The sequence below is a fragment of the Xyrauchen texanus genome, chromosome 16 (genome assembly GCF_025860055.1).
Source record: "Xyrauchen texanus isolate HMW12.3.18 chromosome 16, RBS_HiC_50CHRs, whole genome shotgun sequence".
NCBI classification, from domain to species: domain Eukaryota; kingdom Metazoa; phylum Chordata; class Actinopteri; order Cypriniformes; family Catostomidae; genus Xyrauchen; species Xyrauchen texanus.
This window is the reverse complement of record NC_068291.1, coordinates 29,627,453-29,651,069: the sequence shown is the minus strand read 5'-3', so window position 1 is coordinate 29,651,069 and position 23,617 is coordinate 29,627,453. Positions and strand designations below refer to the sequence as shown.

The following is a 23,617-nucleotide window of genomic DNA, read 5'->3' as shown; positions in this document are numbered from 1 at the left end:
TAAATATGCTGTCTGGAGCGCATTGTTTTCTCTTTGATAAACCTGACGTATAACAACCACCGCATACAGCAAATGACGAAAACCCCCCACATGAAATCCGATCTGACCATTCAGATATATTTTAATTGGATTCTAAACCACCTACGAATGTGGTATGGATGATGCTTGTAAAAATCGTATTGAATGTGTATTTGTCATGTTCCGACTACAAAAACCTAAAGGGATTTGAGTGACTGCATCCAAAAGATCAGATTTGTTCTGCTTGTGTGAACATGGCCTATGTCTGTTTCTTTTACTGATTTAATGTCTTTCTTTCTTGCTTATTTTAAATTTTTAGCCACAGTATTTTTTCTGTCCGGATCCTGAAAGTGGATGTTGTTGGAATACCCAGAGTGGAGTCAGTCAGCGAGTGAGTTTGTGTGTCCTGATCTGAGCTCTCTGCAGTGTTTGTGTTGTATTTAAGAATTAAGTTTTAAAGCATGCGCTCTGGTTCCAGGCTGGCTCTGTGTGATCTGGCCGGATCGGAACGCTGTGCCAAGACCCAGAATAAAGGTGATCGTTTGAAAGAAGCAGGAAACATCAACACCTCACTGCTCAGCCTGGGAAAATGCATTAATGCACTGAGAAATAACCAGCAAGCCAGGTATAAATACTTTTCACATTCTCTCATTCTCTCTTTCCTGCTCTTTTTTGCTCTTAATCTCTCTCTTATTTTCCATTTCAGACAGCACGTCCCGTTCAGAGAGAGTAAACTCACTCACTATCTACAAGGCTACTTTTCAGGCGGGGGGAAAGCCTGCATGATTGTCAACATTAATCAGTGTGCCTCAATGTACGACGAGACACTCAACGTGCTCAAGTTCTCTGCAGTGGCTCAAAAGGTGTATGGCTACACCTGCTCTTGGTGTTTTTTCTTTATTACTTAGTATTTTATTAGGCTTGACCTTCTTTCTGCATCTCTTTCTCATTATAGGTGCCATATTCATAGACCTTTTGAAGCATTTTGTATCGTTTCCATGAAGCTTACTTCATTATAACAGTTTCTGCACCATAAGCTGTTATTTAGTTTCACATGCCCATTTTTCAGCCTTTCTCTGTGCCTTAAAGTTAGACTGGCTTTTTTTTTTCTTTCTTTTTTTGTTTGTTGCTGTTGTACCTTGAAAACTGTAACATGATCTCTGTTCTGATTGACTAACTTCTTATGAGTTGCTGTCGAGTCCAATATAGTTAGCAAGCATTAATCTATCCTTCAATGTCAGCCTCTGTTATTCTTAATGTAGAATCTTTTTTTTTTCTTATTTTGTAATTGTTGTCTTTTTTTTCTCTCCCTACTCTCTCCTTATTAATGTAATCTTGTGTCAATTTCCTGAAAACTGAATAGGCTTTGACATGCAAATGTGGGTGTATTATTTGAATGTGCTCGTTGCTGTGTTTTTTTTTTTTTTTATGAGCAACCTAGTTTTAAAGCTTAGTTTCAATAACTCATCTGGATGGATCGGGAGCTTTAAGTTGTAAAGTGTGAAGAACCGTATGTCTGCACAGGGCATCTAAATTTTATTTCAGAATTTTTTTCATGATGAAAATGCCCCCATTTAGGAGAGCTTGATGGATGTTAGTCTGAAAGTTTGCATCAGTACCTGCATACTTTTATAGAATTACGGCAGTTGTAGAAGTGCTACAGAGTAAGTTTGAACTGTTTTGTGAATAATTCTGTGTCTTTGTTATTTAGGTTGTGGTCCTCACTACCAAGAGTGTTCCAGTGGTTGTGAAGAGGAGTGCCAGAGAGGTCTCCTTCATCATTAATAATGCTGATCATCGGGAATTGCGACGCAGCTCACTGGTACGATGGGATCCAAGCCTTGAAGATGTCCAGGAAGATTCTGACACTGAGGAGGAAGATTATGACATGGAGAAGGATGGCGAAGTGATTAGCGAAATGGAGAACACCATACAGGACGATGAGGAAGAGAATAAAGAGACTAGGGTGGTAGATAAAAAGGTTTATGAGGTGAGGTTTGGCTCTGTCCAGATGAGGTCAAACAAGAGATTCATCATGTTTATGCCCGGTTCCTATGGTCAGTCATCAAAAACCTAGAAACATCAAGGAATTTGACAGTTTTGATTTCTAGGCCTAGAAAAGTCATGGAAATAATACAATCGTATAATTATTAAAACATTTGAAAAAATTCATTGAAATTCCTATAGTAAGTATAAATAAAAAAATAAATAGACATGGACATTCATTGGTCAAAAGTTGTGGGAGGGAACTCTGTCTGTTAAATTTAGTTTTTGTCCTAATTATTCACATCTGCAAGTAGCGATGTGTGGCAAAATGTTTTATCGCTATTTCTGCTGCTACATTTTGCTTTCTATGAGGACATAATAATGACGGTGCTGGTTTTTTGCCTTGAAAAGTGTCAAATATATATATAAATGCTAATATTGGAACTGAACTCATTTAACATGCATAAATTATATGATTTCAATCTGGAAATTGATAGTTGCAATATAAATACAATAGAATACACACTGATTGTACATAATGTTGATGTTTTAATTTTTTGTGTATATTACTTTGTAAGATCTGTGCTTAAGTGTCTCCGTTGTGTTTTCAAAGGCCCTTCAACAGTCGGTGAAGGTGCTTCAAGAGCATTTGAGGATGGAAAGAGCTGCAATCTTGTCTCTTGAGTCACATGTTCGTGAGGAAGTAACAAAAGAATTCTCCGAGCTTATCGCCCAGATGCAGGAGGATTACAGGTCAGAGATCACAGGCTCCTGCAGCAATCAAATACATGTAATTGGAAGATTGCGAGTCTTGCTTTATATGATGACCCGGGTCTCTATTTCCATCTCTTTCAATTTCTGTATTAGTGAACGCATAGCCAGAGAAAGAGAGTTGATGGAGGAGCGATGTGAACGAAGATTGGAGATTCTCAAAAACTTGGTGGGAAAAACAGTCTTAGAAGAGGACTGCCTGGATTCGACTGGAGCCAAACCAGAGGTTTAGAGATGCTGTTGATTCTCTGATGTTTTGTTTTCAATTCTCAAATATTTGTCTCTCCCAAATTAAAGGAATAGTTCACCCAGAAAGGATAGTTCTCTCATCATATGCTCACTCTTATTACATCCCAGATGTGTATGACTTTCTTCTGTAGAACACAAAGATTTTTGGAAGAATATCTCAGCTCTTTTGGCCCATATAATAGAAGTGAATGGTGATCAAATGTTTGAAGCTCCAAAAAGCACATAAATGCTGCATAAAAGTAATCCATATGACTAGTGGTTTAATCCACGTCTTCTGAAGCGATCCAGTTTGTTTTGGGGAGAACAGACCAAAATATAACTTTTGTAAATTAAACTCTTATAAATTGTCACTGTACATCTTGCCATTGCAGTCTCTCGGCTTGAAATCATGATCACCAAGGAGACTGCTGAACATGATTTATAATTTTATGTTTCGGCATGTTCTCACCCAAAACTGATTGGATCGCTTTAGATGACATGGATTAAACAACTGGAGTCATATGGATCTTAATGTGGCCTTTATGTTCTTTTTGGAGCTTAAAATTTGGTCACTATTTACTTGCATTGTATGGACCCAGAGAGATATTCTTCCAAAAATCTTAATTTGTGTTCTGCAGAAGAAAGTCATACACATCTGGGATGGCATGAGGGTGAGTGAATGATGAGAGAATTCATCTTTGGTTTAACTAGTCTTTTTAAACGTCTTGGTGTAATTGTGTATGTAGGAAGAGAACCGCAACTCTCTGGACAGCATGCTTGACTCTATGAATAGTGACCTGGCTGAAATCAGACAGGATGCCCAAGCTGCCCAGTCCTGCCTGGTGACCTCTGAACCAAGAGTCTCTGTGGTGCTGCATGACCTTGAGAAAAAGGTCATTGAACTCACAGAACTGCTCAGTGAAACTCAGAGTCAGCTGTCACTCCAAACACAGGGTGAGAAGAATTTGTAGATGAGAGTAATCTGTTGTTCCATTTATCTAATCTCTGTGCTGTCCACCATAATCTATAGCTTTTCTTAACAGAATGACTGTTTTCATGGCTGATAATTATTTTAACAGTGTTCTTGTACATTTTTGGAATTGGACTGGGGTGTCTTTGTGCAAACCGTGTGTTCAGACCAGAGGCGGCGAGAGCATCAAAATTTGCTCTTGCTGCCCTGCCAACAACGTATTGAAAATGTGTGGACGCTTTGACGTATTTGAAATAGGCGGCAGCGTTTGTTGAGTGCTTGGTTTTGTGAACTATATTTAAAGGGGCCACAAAACACCCAGACATGTCTACCGGTATCTTTTTGATGACAAATCACAAGTAGCATATATACTCATGAAATATTTGAATATATTATTATATAAACCATAATATCCACTTCATCAACTCATCTGGCACACTAACAATTTCAGACACATTTGTCCACTCATTTGTCAAATATTACGGGAAAACCCGCCATGGCAATAATCAGTTTCTCCTCCATTTTGTATTCGGAACTAATGTTTAGTGGGAACCAAAGTTTACACGGTTGTGTTCTCTAGACTTTGCTAGATCGGAACACTTCCATATTCCAATAGGTTGCCGCCGAACCGCGTCAAAAGCTCATTACCATAATGTTGGCTGCATTTGATCTTTCCTCTGACGCCCACACCGCCCAAGACTCGCCGCCGAGAGACGCTGGCTGTCATAGAAAATGAATGACTTCCGGTTGATTTGACACTCTCGACGCCTCTGGTCTGAACGCATGGAAAGAGTCACAGATAAAGGCTGCTTTCTATGTTAAAACTGTAACAGCAGACACCATACACTCGCTCAGTCTTCCAGGCTTCTTAATCACTTAATCTAACAAGCCAAACTCCCTCACAGAGTTGGAATCCCAATGCAGACTGTCCAGTGAACTGGAGGAGTTAAAGAAGGTAAAAACATCCAACCTAGTTTTTTTTTACTGTACAACAGCACTCTTGCTTGTGAGATATTGCTTAAAGGGATAGTTCACCCAAATATGAGGGTTCTCTCATAATATGCTCACCCTCATTCCAAGATTTTTAGAAGAATAGCTGAGCTCTGTCGGTCCCCACAATGCAATTAAATGGGTACCAACATTTTTAATGTCTAAAAAGCATATAAAGGCAGCGTTAAAGTAATCCATATGACTCCAGTGGTTAAATCAAAATCTTCAGAAGCAATATGATATGTGTGGGTGAGAAAAAGATCAATATTTAAAAACTTTTTTATGACAAATCTTCACTTTCACATTCTTCTGTTTTGGCAATTTGCATTCTTCGTGCATATCAACACCTACTGGGCAGAGAGGAGTGTTGAAAAGGATTTAAATATTGATCTGTTTCTTACCCACAGCTATCATATCACTTCTGAAGATATAGCATGTGTGATGCTTCTAATGCGGTGTTGTCAGCACACAAGCTTCCTACTTCATGCATTCAATTTAAAGCATGCAGCACATACAGACTGCATATTAATTTAATCACAGTCTTTTGTGGTTCACAATTTGTATTAATTGTGCTTTCATACATTTATTTTATCACATGTCATTCTGTGACATTCCGCATTCTACAATTAATTCAATTTTTATTACTGGATTCTGTGATTCCATCCGTGTTTTCCGCATCACCAAAATCATGGGGCCCTACTGTAGTTGAGTAAAACATGCTGGCAAACATTATAATGTCTGAATTGTGAGTGAATCATTAATTGAATTGGTCTGAATGATTCCTTAGTGAATCAGTCTTAATCCAAATGGTTTGTAAACATTTCTAGCCAGTAATATCAAACAACTGAAATAATTCTTGAAATTCATTGGTCAATAAATGTATTCTGCCATTTTAACACCATGAGGACCAGACTCATTAAGTACCATTCTAATTTGAATCATGGTACTCCTTTATACATTGTTGGTGTTGTGGCTTGTTCTGTTGCTTGTAGACACTGGACAGTCAAAGGCAAATGGAAATGGAACACATTGAAATGTGTAGACAGAAGGATGAGATGATCTCCAAACTCCAGACAGATCTGGACCAACATTTAGAAAGTGCTGCTCAGAATGTGAGTGTGAACCTGTAGTGATAAGAGAAAATGTTCCAGTAATGATTAAAAAGTGTTCTTAAAGCTGTTGCATGTAATTTCTGTTACACTTGTGTCACCAATGGAAATGCAAAAATAATGATTGCTTTCAAACAGGTTTCCCCGGACACACCCACTGCCTTTAAAATGGTACAAGCAGTTTAAAAAAAAAAATCATGCCATTGGATGAGCTAATATTGTCGTTTCGGGCTGATCAGGATGCTTAAAGCAATTTAGTGATAGCACCACAGTGTTTACTCTTTCTGGAAAATCAACCAACAAATGGCTTATTTATAGATGTCTCTGCATATTAAGTGTGGAAAAAGTATTTTAACATCGAACAATTACACACTTCAGCTTTAAGTCACAATTAGTGTAGTAATAAATATTTTTGCATGCTTATTTTTTTTGTTGCGGATTTCCAGAGAATTCAGATGAACTCCATCAAAAAAGAGAATATCCATCCTAAAAGTAATTCCACATGCTCAGAGCAGCGGACCAGGACTGAAAACAGAAAGCGCCATCAAGAAGAGGAGGGGCTTGATGACCAGCCTCCTCTCAAGAAAGGTATAGACTCCGCTCCAGGTGATAAAATGTGCCTCCCACCTTTTGTCACAACCAGAGGGGTTGGCCAAGAGAAGGTCAAAGGTCGACGTTACATCCATGGTCGAAAAAGGCTGTCTAATGTAAAGAGATAAATGTGAAAATGTTTTATAAAAATGTACCACAGTGCATTATAAGCCATGTGTTTTAAAGTATTCTATGAAGTGTACTGTTTTAAATGATTGTCTGAATAAAGAAGTAATTTATTTTAGTAATGGGGACCATTGCACAAAATGCAAAGCACTAAGTCAAAGAGCAATACATTCAAAAAGCTTCACTTTCATATGACAGAAAAGAAAGTGAATGAGTAATAGAAGATTATATTCTAGAACCAAAAGCATCACAGCTATATATAATAAGATATCCTGAGTATAAACAGGAGGCTTTCAGAGTGAGTGATTCCACATTTAAATTCTCCTCTTTTCTCTTCATAATGAAATAAAATTCAAATTGAATTTGTTTATGCTTCATGTGCAAATAAAGACTGATGTGCCTTTTAGATTAAATTAATAAAGTGTGATTTTTGCTGGGCCATTAGAAATACATTTAAAATGCCTCTTATATTAATATCATTTGAATACTGAAGCCATATTTAAGTTGTAGTGCAATTCATATTGAGCACACAAATACATTTTCTGGTATTGATTGCATTTCTGTTATCACAACACATCAACCATATATTAAGAGCTATAAATATATATATATATATATATATCCATTCTCTATAGGTCCCCTGGAGGACTTAACAGTGCAGGAAGCCATTGCAGATAATGGATGCCAAGACTCCACCCTGCTGGAGGTCAAAGGTCAGCTTGAGTGTTGTTTTGAGGAATCCAGACTGAAAGACAAGCAGATCACAGATTTGGAGCAGCAATACCACACAGTGGAAGTTTACATTCAGGATTTGAAGTCTGAACTGGAAGAAAAGAATTCACAGGAATATATTCAACAAGAGAAGGAGGGTCAAATGGGGACAGAGCTTGCACCCATGGCAGTGAAACGCAGTAATTTAAAAGCAGAGGTTGTATCCATGGAGACCAGCCATATAAACTCTAAAGAACTTTTAATAAGTGCTTATCAAGAACCAGCAGATGCCAAATCACAGATAGCCAAGCAAGATAGTGAAATGGCAGAAAAACACAAACTTATCAAGACTCTTGAACAGAAAGGGACACTACTGAAACAGGAAGCACAAACATTTGCTTCCCTGCAAAGGGATCTTGAACTTTGTCGTGAGGAACTGACTGCCACACGTCAAAGGTGCAAAGAGAAGCAACAAGAGAGTGATAGAAAAGAAGAGAGACTAAAATTTCTGGAAAAACAGCAAGAGCTTCGATCCACCTCCTACCTTAAAAACCCATCAGCGGACTATGCTGACTTAAAAAAAGTAAACTCTGACCTGCAGGCTGAGACCATAGCTAAGCTAGAGGAGAAGATCAAAGGCCTTCTGAAAGAGGAGGAGAGGGTGGAGGAAATTAAGAAGAGAGAAGTAGTGCTTCTGTCTCAAGAGGCAGGGATAATGAACCAGCAGAACATCATCAATGATCTTTCTGCTAACAACAGGGAGTTTGATAGCAAGATAAACATCATGGTGTCCGAAAAGGAGGCTGAACTTGCACAGAAGGAAAAGGCCCTAGAGTCAAAGGAGGCACAGCTCTTAGCACTGCAGAAAACTCTAAAGCAAACGCAGGAGCATTTAGAGGAGGAGGAGATGCAGGCAGTTCATGAAGTGCGCAAGAGGGAGGCTGAGAGGAGGAGAGAGCTGCTGGCTGTGGCAGAGGAGGCCATTGCTCAGAAAGACGCAGAGCTACAGAAGAGACAAGAAGAGCTCAACCAGTAAGTTACCTTCCTTCTAAAGTATGCTTCTTAAAGCAAGTCTCCTAAAACACAGATCACACTATCCAAAATAACTTTACTTAAGTCTAAAGATACAAGGTAAAAACCACTAATGATGATAAGAAACACTTGTTTCGTAGAACCAGATAAGGCAAGCCATCCATATACATTGTATATTCCAATTTTTTAATTTTTTTTGCAAATGGCTAATCTTAAAGGAGAAGTGTGTAATTATTTATGATTACACTTTTTCTGACGACAGAAATAAATAAGCCATTAATAGTTTGAGTTTCTGAAGAGCATATACAAAGTAGCTGTTTTCCTTTTGTATGACATTTCAACTTCTGGATTAGTCTCAGCCCTAGACGGCACGCCAATGGACCTCCTATAGTCTTGGCCAATTAAAGTGACTTGACCCCAGACCTATGCCACAGCCATAGTTCTGGCTAAATTAAACTACTTCTGAATCAACTAATGGTGTAAGTTTGGGGCAGGACTATCTGTTTGTGTAAACAATGTAAGATGTGGTGATAGGAGTGTTTGGGGAAACTTGTGTGGAAGCGATTATTTTTGCTTTCTGGGTCAGTCCATCTTAAAGGTCCAATACGGGTTGCTTGACCATTTGTAATTTTCCTTTTTTTTTGTGATTATATGTATTGGTGTTGCAAAACCACCCGTTTTTTATTTTACTTTGTGTAATCACGACGGCCATCTTTGTGTCATGGCACAAAACAAATATTGGTAATACAGCTGAAACCTCAATATCTCGGCTGAAGTCTCTAACCTGAAATGTTCTGTATGCACACTACACTTTAAAAAAAAATTAAGATTGCCCTTCACATTATAAATTGACCCTAACAGTGGAGCTTTGATCTTGAGCATTACATTAGGACTTAAGTTCTAAGTCTAAGGAACAAGAATGTGTAAAATGTTTATATATGTACATGTACCTTGTAATATGCTCTAGAGGACAGATTTGGTTTCAAGGAGCAAGGACCATTCTGAGCCGAGATATTGAGGTTTCCGTAAACGGCTGTATAACCAAAATTTGTTGTGTGCCTTGACACAAAAATGCCATCGTGGTTAAACTAAGTAAAATAAATAACTGGTAGTTTTGCAATACCAATACATATAGGTAATCACAAAAACAAAAATGGTCAAGCAAACAATTTATTGGACCACTTGAGATGGACTGATTTTTGCTGCAAACGACAAAGAAATGACATTTTTTCCTTGAAATGGTCCTTATGTGTAGTATTGAACTAAATCACTGTTTTAGTAGTGATTCCTTTTATAAAACAAGGCTTGGTTTGTATCTTTGAAACTGATTGTAAAAGGTGTTTGGCAGCAGTTTCCTAAAAGTACTGATACTTTGTCTGAATGCTAAATGATCAAGAAAGCTTAAAAAAGCTTTCGCGTTTATTTGTTTTTTCTCTTGAAATGCAGTCACTTGCTTGATTTGTCAAAGAGATTGCACTTGATAGCTGATTATGTTAGAACAATGATCTGCCTATGCAAAAAAGACATTGATTTATTTGAGTATTTTGGAGGCCTTTTTTGTTGTCAATTTTTTCGGATGCAGATACCATTAGTAGTTTATCTTTCTGAATTACCACGAAACAACAATTATGTGTTTCGCCATTTTGCGGTGGCAGCCCCTAGACTTTGGAATGAGCTTCCATTGGTCATAAAATCATCTCCATCTCTTTTCTCTTTCCAGGGGGCCTTAAAAATGTATTTATTTTCCCTAGCTTTTAATTAATTGCATAATAAATTCAAATATAAAAGTCAATGTTATCTTATCCTGTTTTTATTGGTTTTAAATGCTTGTTAAATTCTTAAGCTGTATGTATGTGATTTTAATTAAAATGTTTTGTAACTCCATGTACCCAGTGTGGTTTTTGAAAGTGCTCCATAAATAAAATTGAGTTGAGTTGAGAGTGGGTTTTGTCATGAATGGTCCATTTATAAAATAGTACTTTTGATTGAGGTTGGTGTCTGTTTTTTTTCTCACATTTGTTCTTTGTTTGTGTTTGTCATTACCCAGTTTAAAGGAGGAGATTAAAACCAGCAAGTGTGAAGTGAATAGTCTGACAGTTGACCTGCGCAGGAGAGATGATGATTCATCTGATCTTCGGGAGAAACTTAGTGACTCGAAGAAGCAGATACAACAAGTGCAGAAAGAGGTGAGAACTCCCTATAATTGATTTCACCTAAATCTGTGGGACTTCGGTCCAATTTTCTTTACTTTCATGTCATAGCTTTCATTGATTCTGACCAGTGCTGAAACTCTGTGTGGTTTCATTTAGATCTCCTCCATGCGGGACTCTGAGAAATCTTTAAGACTGAAGCTCATTGAACTAGAAAAGGCTAAAACGCAGCTCCAGAATGAGATCGCCAACAGGGATCGCACCATCCACCTGCTCAAAGCTGTAAGCATCTTCAAACAACAAATACCAGTCAAGAACAACAGAGAATACATATCATACAGTACTGTGCAAAAGTCTTAGGCACGTAAGATGTTTCACAAAAGCATTTGTCTTAAGATGGTTATTTATATCTGCTACATTAGTGTCAATAGGCAATATAAATGTTAGACTCCCAAACATTACTTTTGCAAATGGAAAAGAGAAAAGAATAGAAGAACAGGGACCCCTTCAACAGATATCATGGCCCGCACAGAGCCCCCCCATGGAACATCATGTCAGTCCGAGATTACATATACAGACAGAAGCAATTGAGACAGCCTAAATAGATAGAAGTACTGTGTTGAATTCTCCAAGAAGCTTGGAACATCCTATCTGCCAACAACCAAGAAAAACTGTTTCCAGGTGTACCTTGGAGAATTGGTGCTGTTTTAAAGGCAAAGGTGGTCACACTGAATATTGATAGCTTTTTTATATTTATTGGACTTTGTATGACATTAAGTGATAAATGAAAACTATTTGTCATTATTTTTGAAGACATCCTCACTATGCAACAATTTTAAACAAGTGCCTAAAACATTTGTACAGTACTGTATATCATCATGATATTAAAACAATATTCAAATTCTGATTTGAATCATTGATACAAGATATTTTCACTTGAATTTCAACAGGAACGATCCTCAAATTCCAAGTCAGATGAGTATCTCGTGCTCTATCAGAAAGCATGTAAAGGTATTTTTTTTACTTACTTACTTTCATTACAGCACACACTCAAACATATAGAATAATGTATGACATGCACATTTATGTATTTAGTTAAATGTTTCTTTCAGCCTCGGTGTGATAACATAGTAATGGATGTTAATGATTGTTTATGGCTTGTGTGCGTGTAGATTTGCAGGTGCATGAGCGTGTTATTGAAGACATGCGATTGGCTCTGACAGAGCAGGAGGAAACTCAGACACAGCTGGACCTGGAGCTTGAAAACAGAGAGACTCATATAAATGAACTGTCCCAGGGTACGAGGTTACATGGAGCATATACAGTAGCATCCATTGTACAGTATTGTTTTGGACAGCAGTTAAAGGTGCATGCTGTAATTTTAGTTTTATTCTGCTACCCTATAAATCAAATCGCCTTGAACTTATAGACCTTATCACTTTAGCACTATAGCACTTTATTCGATTTTGGATGGAAATGAAAATGAGGCTGTAATGGATAGACTTACAGTCTCTTCATTTTCATCTGAATATCTTCATCTCATGTGAGTGTACATTTTAAACAGATTGTTCAGTAGTACCATTTATTTCTTTAGGGGCAAAATCTTATGCATGCTTAAAAAAATGTTTTAACTGTAAAGCAAGTTCTTAAAAATTGTTGTACAAACAACTTGTGTAACATTAAATATATAGGCAAAGTCTAGGCTTTCAGACTGCAGAGTTCATCAGGCTTTTTGTCTATTTCTTTCCAGAGTTAGTGAGGATTAAAGAGATGATTCCAGAACAGAGAAACAGAAGAGATTCCAGACCACTCTCTGAGGACAATTTACAGGCCAGACAAGAGACCGCTCAGGCCCAGGAGAGCTTAAAGGTCTGATGTCTTGTGTTTAATCTCAGAGAGCAAAAATTTTAAGGGATAATTCGCCCAAAAATGATAATTTTCTCATCATTTACTCACCCTTTAATTAATTCTCTTAAAAGTGTACTCTTCTAAAAGTAAAGTCTTACTGTTTCACTCTTCTGGGTGCATGTTTATAGCTGGCCAATGAGAAGCACCAGGCAGAGCGCAGAAAGTGGATGGAGGAAAAGCTTGTTCTGATTGGTCAAGCTAAAGAGGCTGAGGAGAGAAGAAACCAGGACATGAGACGATATGCTGACGATCGGGAACGGCATGTCCGCCAGCAGGCCGAAATGGTACAGAGTAGTGTGTGTTTGCAGTTAGAGATGGTATCTATTAGATTCAATATCTCAAATTGTGTTTGTGCTTAAAGTCAGGGGGTATGAGTGGGTATGACTGTGTTTATGTTTGTATAACAGGAGTCTCTAGCTTCACGTCTTGCCACTCGTGAGAAAGAGATGGAAAGCTGGAGAAGAGAGAGAGACACACTTGTCTCTGCCCTGGAGATTCAACTGCAGAAACTCATCATGTCTAATGCAGAGAAAGACAAACAAATTAAGATCCTTCAGTCCAGTAACACCCCTCACACAACAGAGGTCAGTACAGTGCTGCTAACAGCAATCACAAACTGCACTGTTATGTTGCAGATGATAAACAAAAACAAGCCCTTTAAAACTAATTAAAAATACATACAAAAATAAACCCATCTATAATGAAACGGTCTGGATCAACTAACAACATACCAGAAATTATCAAGATATGGTTTGGACACATTTGACTAAATTTATATTTTATTATTTGAAAATTCTTTTGATCTAAAGGTGTCTTAAATGCTTGAAAAAAGGTTTTGTAGACTAATATAAATTGTGATTATTAAAAGAAAAAACTCAACTTTTTGATGGATAAGTTGGACCAAAAAGTGAAGAAATAGAAGCCATCAAGTGCCCAGCATATATGTGAACTCTTATTGTTTAAAGGGTAACTAAACCCTAAACCAACTTTTTTTAGTTAATGATCTGTAAGCATGGGGCTTTATTAGTACTGGTCATTGATTCAAGTAATTTTTTTGACATTTGTGTATAAAGTGTTTTAATTCTACAATATATGGTGTAAAAACGTCTGAGTGCTGCCCTCTTCAGGTTGAATGGTGGCTACTGCAGTTGAATTTTCCTATTGGCTGTTGCGGTACTTCGTGACGTAAGCGGTGACAGCTGACGTAAGCAGGTTCCAGCTCACCACGCCAGATTCATGTACATGTCGTCTTGCGACCGTGTGAGGAATAATAATAACATAGAGTCTGACAGCAGCTGTCAATTAATCAGTCACTACGAGTCTCAGGTGCCCCCCCCGCACAGCCCCGCACTCGGTTCGTTCCCTCTATCCCCGCCGGGGTCTGCCCACTTTTCCTGCATTTTCAAATATTTCTAGTGGGTGGAGTCAGACTCTGAGCAGGTGTTTAGTTACCCTTTAAAAACGTCTCAGGTGGCACCTCACGGATTTGCTTGAGAGAATGCCCTGAGTGTGCATTCTAAGCAAATTATGGCTATTTTGAAGAAGCTAAAATATAAGATAGTTTAGGAGGCTCAAACATTTTTGCTTTTAGGGGCACATTCAGAGGTCAGTTTTTAAAGAATGTTACATGTAACTCTTTAAGTGTCACAATAAAACATATATGTATACACAAGCAGGCTTTAAGAATTACTACAGAAGTTAGAAAAAAAGATGCTTGATACCTGAAATAGGACCTTCTTTAATAAACCTTTTTCATGTCATTTTTTAAGTAAACCTTACAGGCAGCATCAGTCCTGAATGATTCAATATTTTTATGAAAAAAAATAAAAATATTGAAAACACTTTATACTTCAGTTTGCCATTAACAAACATTGTATAGTTTATTCTTAACGGATGAGCTCATATACAGTATACAAAATATGGAATCAATATTTTTCACATCATTTTCTCTTAATTGAATGTAATTTCAGTTTTAACTATGTGCTCATCAATTCCATGATGCACACAGAAACTACCTCACAATTTTATTGAAGATGCGTTTTGTATGTTTTTTTTATTTTATTTTCTGTGAAAACATGCTAGATGGAAGTCTTTGATTTTTCTCATGATCTTGCACAAGCTGCATGTTGTTAAGACATCCGTCAGTCTGCCATAATTCAAAACACTGTCTGTCATTTTTACATAAAAAAACAAGCAAGAAACTCAGCTGAAATCAACTTAATGTGGGAAATCTATGCTGCTTCACTCTCTCTCAATTAAGTCTCTGTGTGCAGAGAGAGAGTGTTATTTTTGCATTAAAAGCACAATTTTTAAAAGTACTTTTTATATAAGTTTAGATCAGGGGTGCCCAATACGTCGATCGCGATCTACCAGTCGATCGCAAAGGCAATGTTGGTAGATCGCACAAAATGTAAATGTACTTTCGTTAAATTTTAATACAAATAAATATAATGTCTTTCCTTCTTTTAGTTTCTGTCTGACTTGCACTTGATACTACTTTTGCGATACTACTGCCCGGATTAGGCAAAACTGAATTGGAAACAGACAGTTTTGCCTAATCCAGGCAGTAGGATCGCAATTTCGCGCTCTGTTCTCGGAAGTCCTTGGAAGGCGCGTATGCGCAAACCTAGTTGTCATGGCAACTGAATAAACAAAACCTCGCCTGTTCAATATTTACTCGTCATCAGAATAAGGTAAATGCTCTGGCTATTGTAATCTATTGTGCTGTAGGTGTTTTGGGTTTAGTTTTAAAACTGAATGATATCAACATTGAACATTATTTTATATTTTTTTTATTAATTAGAAGATTAATTCCATCTAGGGATACATGCAGTAGTCCCAACAAGCATTTTCTTATTTTAAATGAAACTGTGTTTTTTTAGTTGGTAGATCTTATTGAGTTGGTCATTTAAAAGTAGATCATCACACAAAAAAATTTGGGCACCCCTGATTTAGATGCATTAGGGAGTTTTTATTCTGATGGTTCGCTACAACTTAATTGCATACTTTTCAGATCAAGTCACTTGCACCAGTGTGCCCAAATAATTTTCCACATTCGCACAAGTATTTTCCACTCCCAAATGGCAGTAAAATGCTTGCACTGTAGAGCCCTGGTTTAAGATAGTGTAAGAGTTTTTTTGATCACTACAGTAGTTCCTGTACTTATTTTCGTGTTGTTTCGTTTTGGTGACTTGCTTATTATTCTAAAATGTAGAAAGTTAAATTAATAAAGATTAAGTGGGTTTCTCCAAACATTGATCAGTAGTGTAACACTGTGCTTTTTAAGTGTATGCTGTATATTTTATAGTAGCAGTTTAACATTCTGTCCTTCTGTCTCAGGAGGTTGCTGAGGACAGCAAGATGGAGGCACTACAGGCAAAGCTGGCTGCAAAGGAGGTAGAGATCCAGAAACTGAAAGAACAGCTCAGTGCCAGTGTCACAGACAACAGCCTTCATACAAACTCATCCACCCAGGTCTGACAGACACATGGATAATTACTGCCCTTCAACCGTTACCTTCATTGGTTCATTAGAGTCACTGTATATGACAAATAGGATCATTGTCAAAAGACAAAGAATGGAATTTGAAAATAATTTATTTGAGTATTCTTTTAAAAAGACAGAAAGTTAGCATTTGTATAGAGCACACACTGTGCAGTAAACCATGCCGTTGACCCTCAGATTTTCTCAGTCAGGTGTGTGTGTGTGTGTGTGTGTGTGTGTGTGTGTGTGTGTGTGTGTTCATGTGTTCATCATGAGGTGAGATGAGCATTCTCTGTATCTCTTTATTTAGATCCTATTGTATTAGAATTTGTAGAATGGTTACAGCTCTTTACATTTTGGGACATGTCTTTCAAAGAATTGACTCTCCACACACACTATAATTTATCAAAACAGTTTTCATTTTTATATTTGCATCATTTACCAGGCATCCTGAGGAAATCAAATTTTATTAGACAGTTAATAATTGGATGGACTTTTGGAAACGTTGATTTGAATATCTTTTAATTGCTTTAATAGACAATAGAAGCTGTGATCTCTGACATGAAGCCTGTAAACACTGGGAGTACCAGAGGATCCGTCACCAGCCAGGTAAAACAATCTAAAAAAGAAATACACCCTACCTGTTCATTACCCTACACGTCAATTGTGACACATTTGCATGTTCATCCCTTTTAGTTCTGAACAATTTTTCTGTTAGACAATATAGACTATAAGGAATGCTGCACTGTTGACAGTAACCAGAACTAGAGGTAATAGACAATTTATCTAGAACTCTAGAAGCAAAGGTAGACTCTGGGTAATCTTATGTTTTGCAAGTTATGTGGCTATTTTGTAAGATTTCGCCCGTATTCGCATGAAAGGATCCTAAAGACACATCGCTACTGTGAATGCTTGATTTGTACCTTATTAGTCATTATTTTCTTAAAGGAATATTCCAGGTTCAATACAAGTTAAGCTCAGTCGACAGCATCTGTGGTATAATATTGTTTACCACAAAAAATAATTTTGACTTGTCCCTCCTTTTCTTTAAAAAAAGCACAGACCTGGGGATACATTGAGGCAAATACAATGAGTATTGTGAAGGGGGCCAATCTGTAAATGTTAAAATACACACTATTTCAAAAGTATAGCCATGAGAAATAAACAATATGTATGGTAACATGATTTTAGTGTGATTTAAAATCAATTATTAACCTTTTCTTAGTAAAGTTATAGTCAATTTTACAACTTCATTGCTATGTTGATGTTTTGTCAACAAACCCTAAAACAAATGTGAAATGACGATTTAAATAACTTTACAGATCAAATAATACACAATTTTAAAGAGAAGAATTAATGTAAGTGATTTTATAAAATTACAAGCTTCACATTTCTACCTTTTAAACCCTCCAAAAATCTGTCCCATTCACCTTCATTGTAAGTGCCACACTGTAACCTCGGTTTTTACTTAATTAATTTTTTTAAAGAAAAGAAATATAAAGTCAAAATATTATTTTTGTGGTAATAAACATGCCACTAATGCTGCTGATTGAGCTTAACTTGTATTGAACCCGGAACCTTTTTAATTTTGTGTGTGAATTTTTGTAAATATTGTATAAAATAAATAAAAATCTTTGACATTTTTATCAAAAATAGACTCTTACATTGTTGCATTCCTCACAATTCACTTTGGATGAAAACGTCTGCTAAATGAATAAATGTAAATATTTCTCAGTTGAGTAATTATGATAATCATGATGATTTTAATTATAATCTTTATATTTTAGAGTTCATCTGGTAGCTGTCCAGTTGTGCTGGATTCCTCTGAGATCTCCACGGAAACAGGCAGACGTTCCAGGTTTCCACGGCCTGAACTGGAAATTTCCTTCAGCCCACTGCAGCCAGATCGATTTGCTCTCAAACGACAGGGAGAAGACTCTTCTGTTACCGTTAAAATCTCCCGACACACCCGCAAAAGGAAGAGTGGAGAGATGGAGAAGGTGAGAAATTTGTGAAATGTTTTTTGATTTCTGCAGGTTAAATGCTGCTAATACCAAATAATGGTTCTCATTTCACTCTGACTGAAAATGAATGATTTGACAAGACAGACCTTTAAGCATCTTGTCTTTAGATTATTGTTTGAGCTTTTCATTTTCTGGCCTCCTGTTCTTTTAGAATCATGAACAAATTGAGTGGAGTATTGGTTCAGATTCAAAGGTTCACTCCTCTTCCTCTATGGCTGTTTTTTTTATTATTATTGTTTTTCTCCATTAAAATCAGCAGACCATCTGTTTCTGACCCAGTCTGCACTGCCAGCAGCCCTTTAATTTTCTTAATTAGTCATTAACAAGGCTCTAATTTTCCTCACTTAAACGTAACGATCAGTGTTCACTGTGCATGGGCATTAAAAGGACAGTCCCATTAAGCATATTGTTCTGTGTGGAAGAAAACAGTTATGTGTGTGCGGTTTAGCTTGCTGCCCTATTTGGTAAAAGGTTGGCTTCACGTCATGCACTTTTCTCCAGGTAACAAACCACAGACTGATGTGGACACTTGTTATGGGAGTAATAACGCAGTATGGAATACACAGTAGGAGTTTAAACTGTTTATAGATTTTTTTTTTTTTACTTTTATAGTAATTTAAAGGGATAGTTCACCCAAAAATGAAAATACTCTCATCATTTACTCACCCTTATGCCATCCCAGATGTGTATGACTTTCTTTCTTCTGGTGAACAAAAATGTAGTTTTGTAGAAGAATATCTCAGTTCTGTTTGTCCTTTCAATGGATGTGAACAGTGGTCAAAAGTTTGAAGGTCCAAAAAGCAGCATAAAATTGTCCAGTGATTTAAAATCACTCCAGTAATTAAATGCATATCTTCAAAAGTGGTATGATAAGTGGGGAAAAACAGACCAATATTTGTCCTTTTTATTACAAATCACCACTTTCACATCTGAAATTCATACATGGAGCCTGTTTAGATTCACTTTCACATCTGAAATTCATACATGGAGCCTGTTTAGATTCACTTTCACATCTGAAAGTGAAAGTGGAGATTTATAGCAAAAAATTACTTAAATATTGATTTGTTTCTTACCCAAGAGTGATTGAAGAAATGTGGAGTAATGCGAAAATACATAGCAAATATGTCCCAAAAAATTCAAGACAAGGAATAACTTAACAAAGCAAGATGCAGTTCAGGGAATATACAAATTTAACGTAGGGTGCATCCAAGACAGATGAGCATTCATGACAGTGAATTATAACAGCCACAACAGTAAATAACAAATGATAAATAATAATAACAAGTCAAAAGGAAGATATTATTACATTTAATATGTAATGTAAGACAATTAGTATTTACATACTAGTACTAATTTTAAGCTCTGATCCTTCCGACATCCATGTTTTGAATGGGAATATGGGTAGCCTTTACCTACTGGGTCATATTCGCTGCAGTTTTTTTGTGCCTTTTATTATCAGACAAATGTGAAGGCTATGTGTAAATGCTGATTTCAAATTCATTGGTCAAGCTTTTGAGAGACGAGCATTCATGAACTTCCTTTAGCATAATTTCCATGATGAGAAGTCCCTCACACCTAAGCTCACAGAGTGGCGTAAAGTTAGTTTTAGGTTTTATATTTTTTTGGATATTCGTTTTCCCGTACCCACACTCTATGCTAGCAGCAAGTTTGCTAAGATTTTGCACAATTGGCTTTAAATTGTATATAACTATAATATACAGACATAAAACACTGCACTCAGAACTGTCAGTTGGTGTGGTTGCAGAATAATGAGTGAAAATGGTCCGATGCACTTTTATTGCTTTGTGTACTTAAGGGATTGAATGAAATTTCCACTCACTATTAAACACAGGCGGTGTGCAATCACTCATTATAATATAAACAACATACAAATTCCTAAAAAAAAGTATTTTCACATTCCAATGGTTATAGTAACTTCACAGAGGATAGACTGACTAACTGTAAAAATCTCACCTGTATTAAGTCAGTGTATCTACTGGGAACTTACTACAACCTTTTGAATGTGAAAATTAGAGCCTGACCGATACCGATTTTAGAGGGGGGAAATTCACCAATAACTGATATGGTGGCAGATATAGTTAATTTTTGAGCTGAATGAAAACAGACCTTTTCTATGTGGATTGTGCAAAGGTACTCCAAAGGCTGCTTTCTTAAACAAAGATTTTTATCAAAGAATATTTGACATTATTATTATATATTGTCAACTAGATATGAACACTGAGAAAATAAAGAATAAATAAAAATACAATAAATAGCTTAAAAAACATCAGTACTGTATGTTCAGTATCAGTCAGTTGCTGACCATATAAATAAAGAATAAATAAAAATACAATAGAAAGCTAAATAAACATTAATACTGTATGTTCAGGAACAGTCAGCTAAATGAACATCAGTAGTACTGTTTAGTATCAGTCAAATGCTGACTATTTTAATACTGCCAGTCAATTAGTGTCAGGTTGTAAAACAAGAAGCATTTACACCTGCCGAGTCAAGAGATAAACAGCGGCAGCAGTGTTACACCATATTCTGCTATACAAGTTCAGGGTAAACTTTCAATGGTGGACAACCAGACATTTTTTTTGTATATTTATTATTATTTAGTTAAATATGCACTGATATGGAATATATATATATAATTTTTTATTTTTTATTTTATTTTATTTTTTTAATGTTTTATTAATGCAACGACTGGAATTGTTCAGTTGAAGGGGTACCAAACTGTGAATCCTGAACAAAACAGTTTGGTGATTAGCTTCCTCTCAGCTGACTAGCAATGAAAGTAGGTACGTGGTTAGCTAGTTAGCTATGAGCTCATTGTCACAGAGAGTAAAAGATGGACCATTTTCTTTCCAGCATTGCTTCTCACCAACTTGGTAACAACATAGTGTGAAATCAACACTCAACAGACACAATCCACCACCGCACCGTTGTCTGCTGTGCTGCAAAAAGATACCACTGACAAACTATAGCGGCTAACACGGCAAACAAATGTGTTAAACATGAGCGACGTGGTTGTCAGGGACAGGGTTAATGTTATATTAGTTATATTAAAAAGGGAAAATGATGGGGTCATTGTGTATTCAATTTCCAGTATGTATTTCACAAACTATCAACTTACCGAGAAGACTCCACTTAACACTGCACTGCTTAACACCACCCTGTCTGCAGAGCCACGGTCAGTTCAACTCTGTAAACAGTGGAGTCAGAGCATGCTCTGCTGGACAAACTATGTTATGACACCAATTCTAAAGCTTTGCTTTCTGCATTATATGTCTTGAAAAAAAATTTCCATATCAGTGCATATTGGAAAACCTATACTGATATATCGGTGAAAGGCTAATTTCAGCTGACCGATATATTGGTCTGGCACTATTGAAAATAACATTTTGGTGAATTTGAGTTTATTCAGTTTTTTTAATCTAATACTAATATTATTGGACATACTTTAAAAAGATCACCTGCTGTAAGTCAGTCTGACCACTGGGAACATACTACAAACTTTGGAATGAGAAAATAATGTTTTTGTTCATTTTAGTGTTATTTTTTTTTATTTTTATTTTTTTTTCATAATATAAGTAAATACTATACATTCAAATCAATAGTCGATTAAATGACTGCTCTGACACCAGTGACGGTTTAGTTGTCAGTGTAGTTTTCAGACGGTCCCTTACGCACCATAGGTGAATAGCCAATGAATTTCGAACCTTACTTTTAACCCAGCAGTTAAAAGTAAGCCTATGTCTTTATAATGTAGGTATATGCCTCAATAGTCTTATGAATTTGTTTATTTTCATCATCTCATTTAAAACCATTATTTTTCAAACCAGAGCAATGTCAAAGACAGCAGGTTTATGTTTAGGCCTGTCTGATAAATCTGACTACTTGATGACAGAGATAGCTCAGCTACAATAAACATGAGGATTTTTGGAGTATAAATTGTAAAGAATATAATATTATCTGAGATGAATTTATCTGAACAATTAAACAGCAGAGGAAATTATTCTGTCTCACAGCATTGAGGAAGACGACTGTGCAGGGTGTTTCAGGTCCCACTCATATGTTCAAATCAAATATTCAAGATTTATATTCGTGAAATCAAATAATCAAAATGTCCCGTGTCTATTTTTCCAATTTTTTTACGTGAATGTTAAATCAAAATTAAGAAAACCACTCATTATTTTTTTTATTTTTTTTTTTTCATTCTGGTTTTGTAAATGATTAAATAAATAAAAAGTCGGGTTTTTTTTTGTTTTTCCGATTTTGAATTCATAACTGAATATGAAATGAACGAATGATACACAGATTTTTGTCTCCCCGAGTCACATGCATTTAAGTCTCTGGTCTGGATAGGTTATGCTATCCTCTATAAAACACTGCACTGAAGATGTTGTCTTGTACATTGAAAGAATGCTCTCCACACTAAATAAATTCTCTCTTATTGTCAACAAATCATGTGTAGATTTTATGGTTGTCCTTGACAACAGAGTCACGCTTCCTTACACACTCTCGCAGCTTATTTTTTGTAAGTTTTGTAATTGAATTGAATGGCAGAAACTGTTATTAATGATGCTTCTGTTCACTTAAAGAAGAAAGGAGGCAGGAGCACCATGGTGAAAAAGAAAGCTTTCTCTGAGCCCGATCCTCAGGTACCCTCTTCTGTTAAATGCAACTTCAGCAGCTTTTCCAGTGTCAGGACACCTAATCATGCGGAACCAGACATTCACAGACCAGACGCCCTGGGTCAGGCTGTTTTCCTTCAGTCAAATCAGATAGCTGGAGATAAATATTTGCAAAACATTTAAATCCGTATATCTCCAATATTTTATTACAGTTTTGCCCTCATTGGGATATTTTCCATAACAAAATTTTTTTTTACTTTATAGAAGATGTAACTTAAATACATAAAGATGCTGGCAGAGTTTTTCCTTACAAAAATAGGTAATTTAAAACTGAAAATCCTGCCATTATTTATACACCCTTGTGTTGTTCCAAATCCATATGACTATATTTATTCTATGGAAGACAAAAGGAGAAAAAAATGCTTTAAAATGATTTATAACATTTTAACCACAGGCTGTCAAGCTGCGCAAAGGATAATAAATCCACCATAAAAGTAGTCCATATGACTTGAGCATTAATTTCCAAATCTTCTGAAGATTTTACAATAACTTTGTGAGGAACAGACCGAAATTAAAGGCAGTATTCTCTGTAAATCTTCCATCGCTACTGCACCAGGTTTTACGTTAATGACACCAAACACCATTGGTTCTTATGTGACACACATCGTAACCAAAGCGGATATGTCAAGATTTATAGTAAATACGAATTTTGGTCTGTTTTCTAAACAAAACTAAATCATTTTGCTTTGGAAGACATGGTTAAACCACTCATATCATGTGGATTACTTTTATGCTGCATTTATATCCTTTTGGGAGATTGAAATTTGACCTCATCGCTTAATTTTCAAACGATTCCCACTTCTAGTTGCATCCTATTACA

At 36.3% G+C, this 23,617-nt stretch overlaps 1 protein-coding gene across 1 annotated transcript in view; it reads left to right on the top strand.

Moving 5' to 3' along the window:
• Positions 1–23,617, top strand: part of kif20ba (kinesin family member 20Ba) — a 49,540-nt gene that overhangs the window by 9,110 nt on the left and 16,813 nt on the right. Inside the window, exons 10-31 of the mRNA XM_052145868.1 lie at positions 338–409; positions 497–643; positions 725–881; positions 1,730–2,008; positions 2,618–2,757; positions 2,872–3,001; positions 3,750–3,957; positions 4,879–4,928; positions 5,956–6,075; positions 6,519–6,660; positions 7,425–8,532; positions 10,580–10,718; positions 10,842–10,964; positions 11,633–11,693; positions 11,855–11,980; positions 12,433–12,551; positions 12,719–12,874; positions 12,998–13,174; positions 15,930–16,064; positions 16,611–16,682; positions 17,861–18,073; positions 22,705–22,764. Of these exons, the coding sequence (XP_052001828.1) occupies positions 338–409; positions 497–643; positions 725–881; positions 1,730–2,008; positions 2,618–2,757; positions 2,872–3,001; positions 3,750–3,957; positions 4,879–4,928; positions 5,956–6,075; positions 6,519–6,660; positions 7,425–8,532; positions 10,580–10,718; positions 10,842–10,964; positions 11,633–11,693; positions 11,855–11,980; positions 12,433–12,551; positions 12,719–12,874; positions 12,998–13,174; positions 15,930–16,064; positions 16,611–16,682; positions 17,861–18,073; positions 22,705–22,764 (3,934 nt within the window). The remainder of the gene's footprint in view (positions 1–337; positions 410–496; positions 644–724; positions 882–1,729; positions 2,009–2,617; positions 2,758–2,871; positions 3,002–3,749; positions 3,958–4,878; positions 4,929–5,955; positions 6,076–6,518; positions 6,661–7,424; positions 8,533–10,579; positions 10,719–10,841; positions 10,965–11,632; positions 11,694–11,854; positions 11,981–12,432; positions 12,552–12,718; positions 12,875–12,997; positions 13,175–15,929; positions 16,065–16,610; positions 16,683–17,860; positions 18,074–22,704; positions 22,765–23,617) is intronic.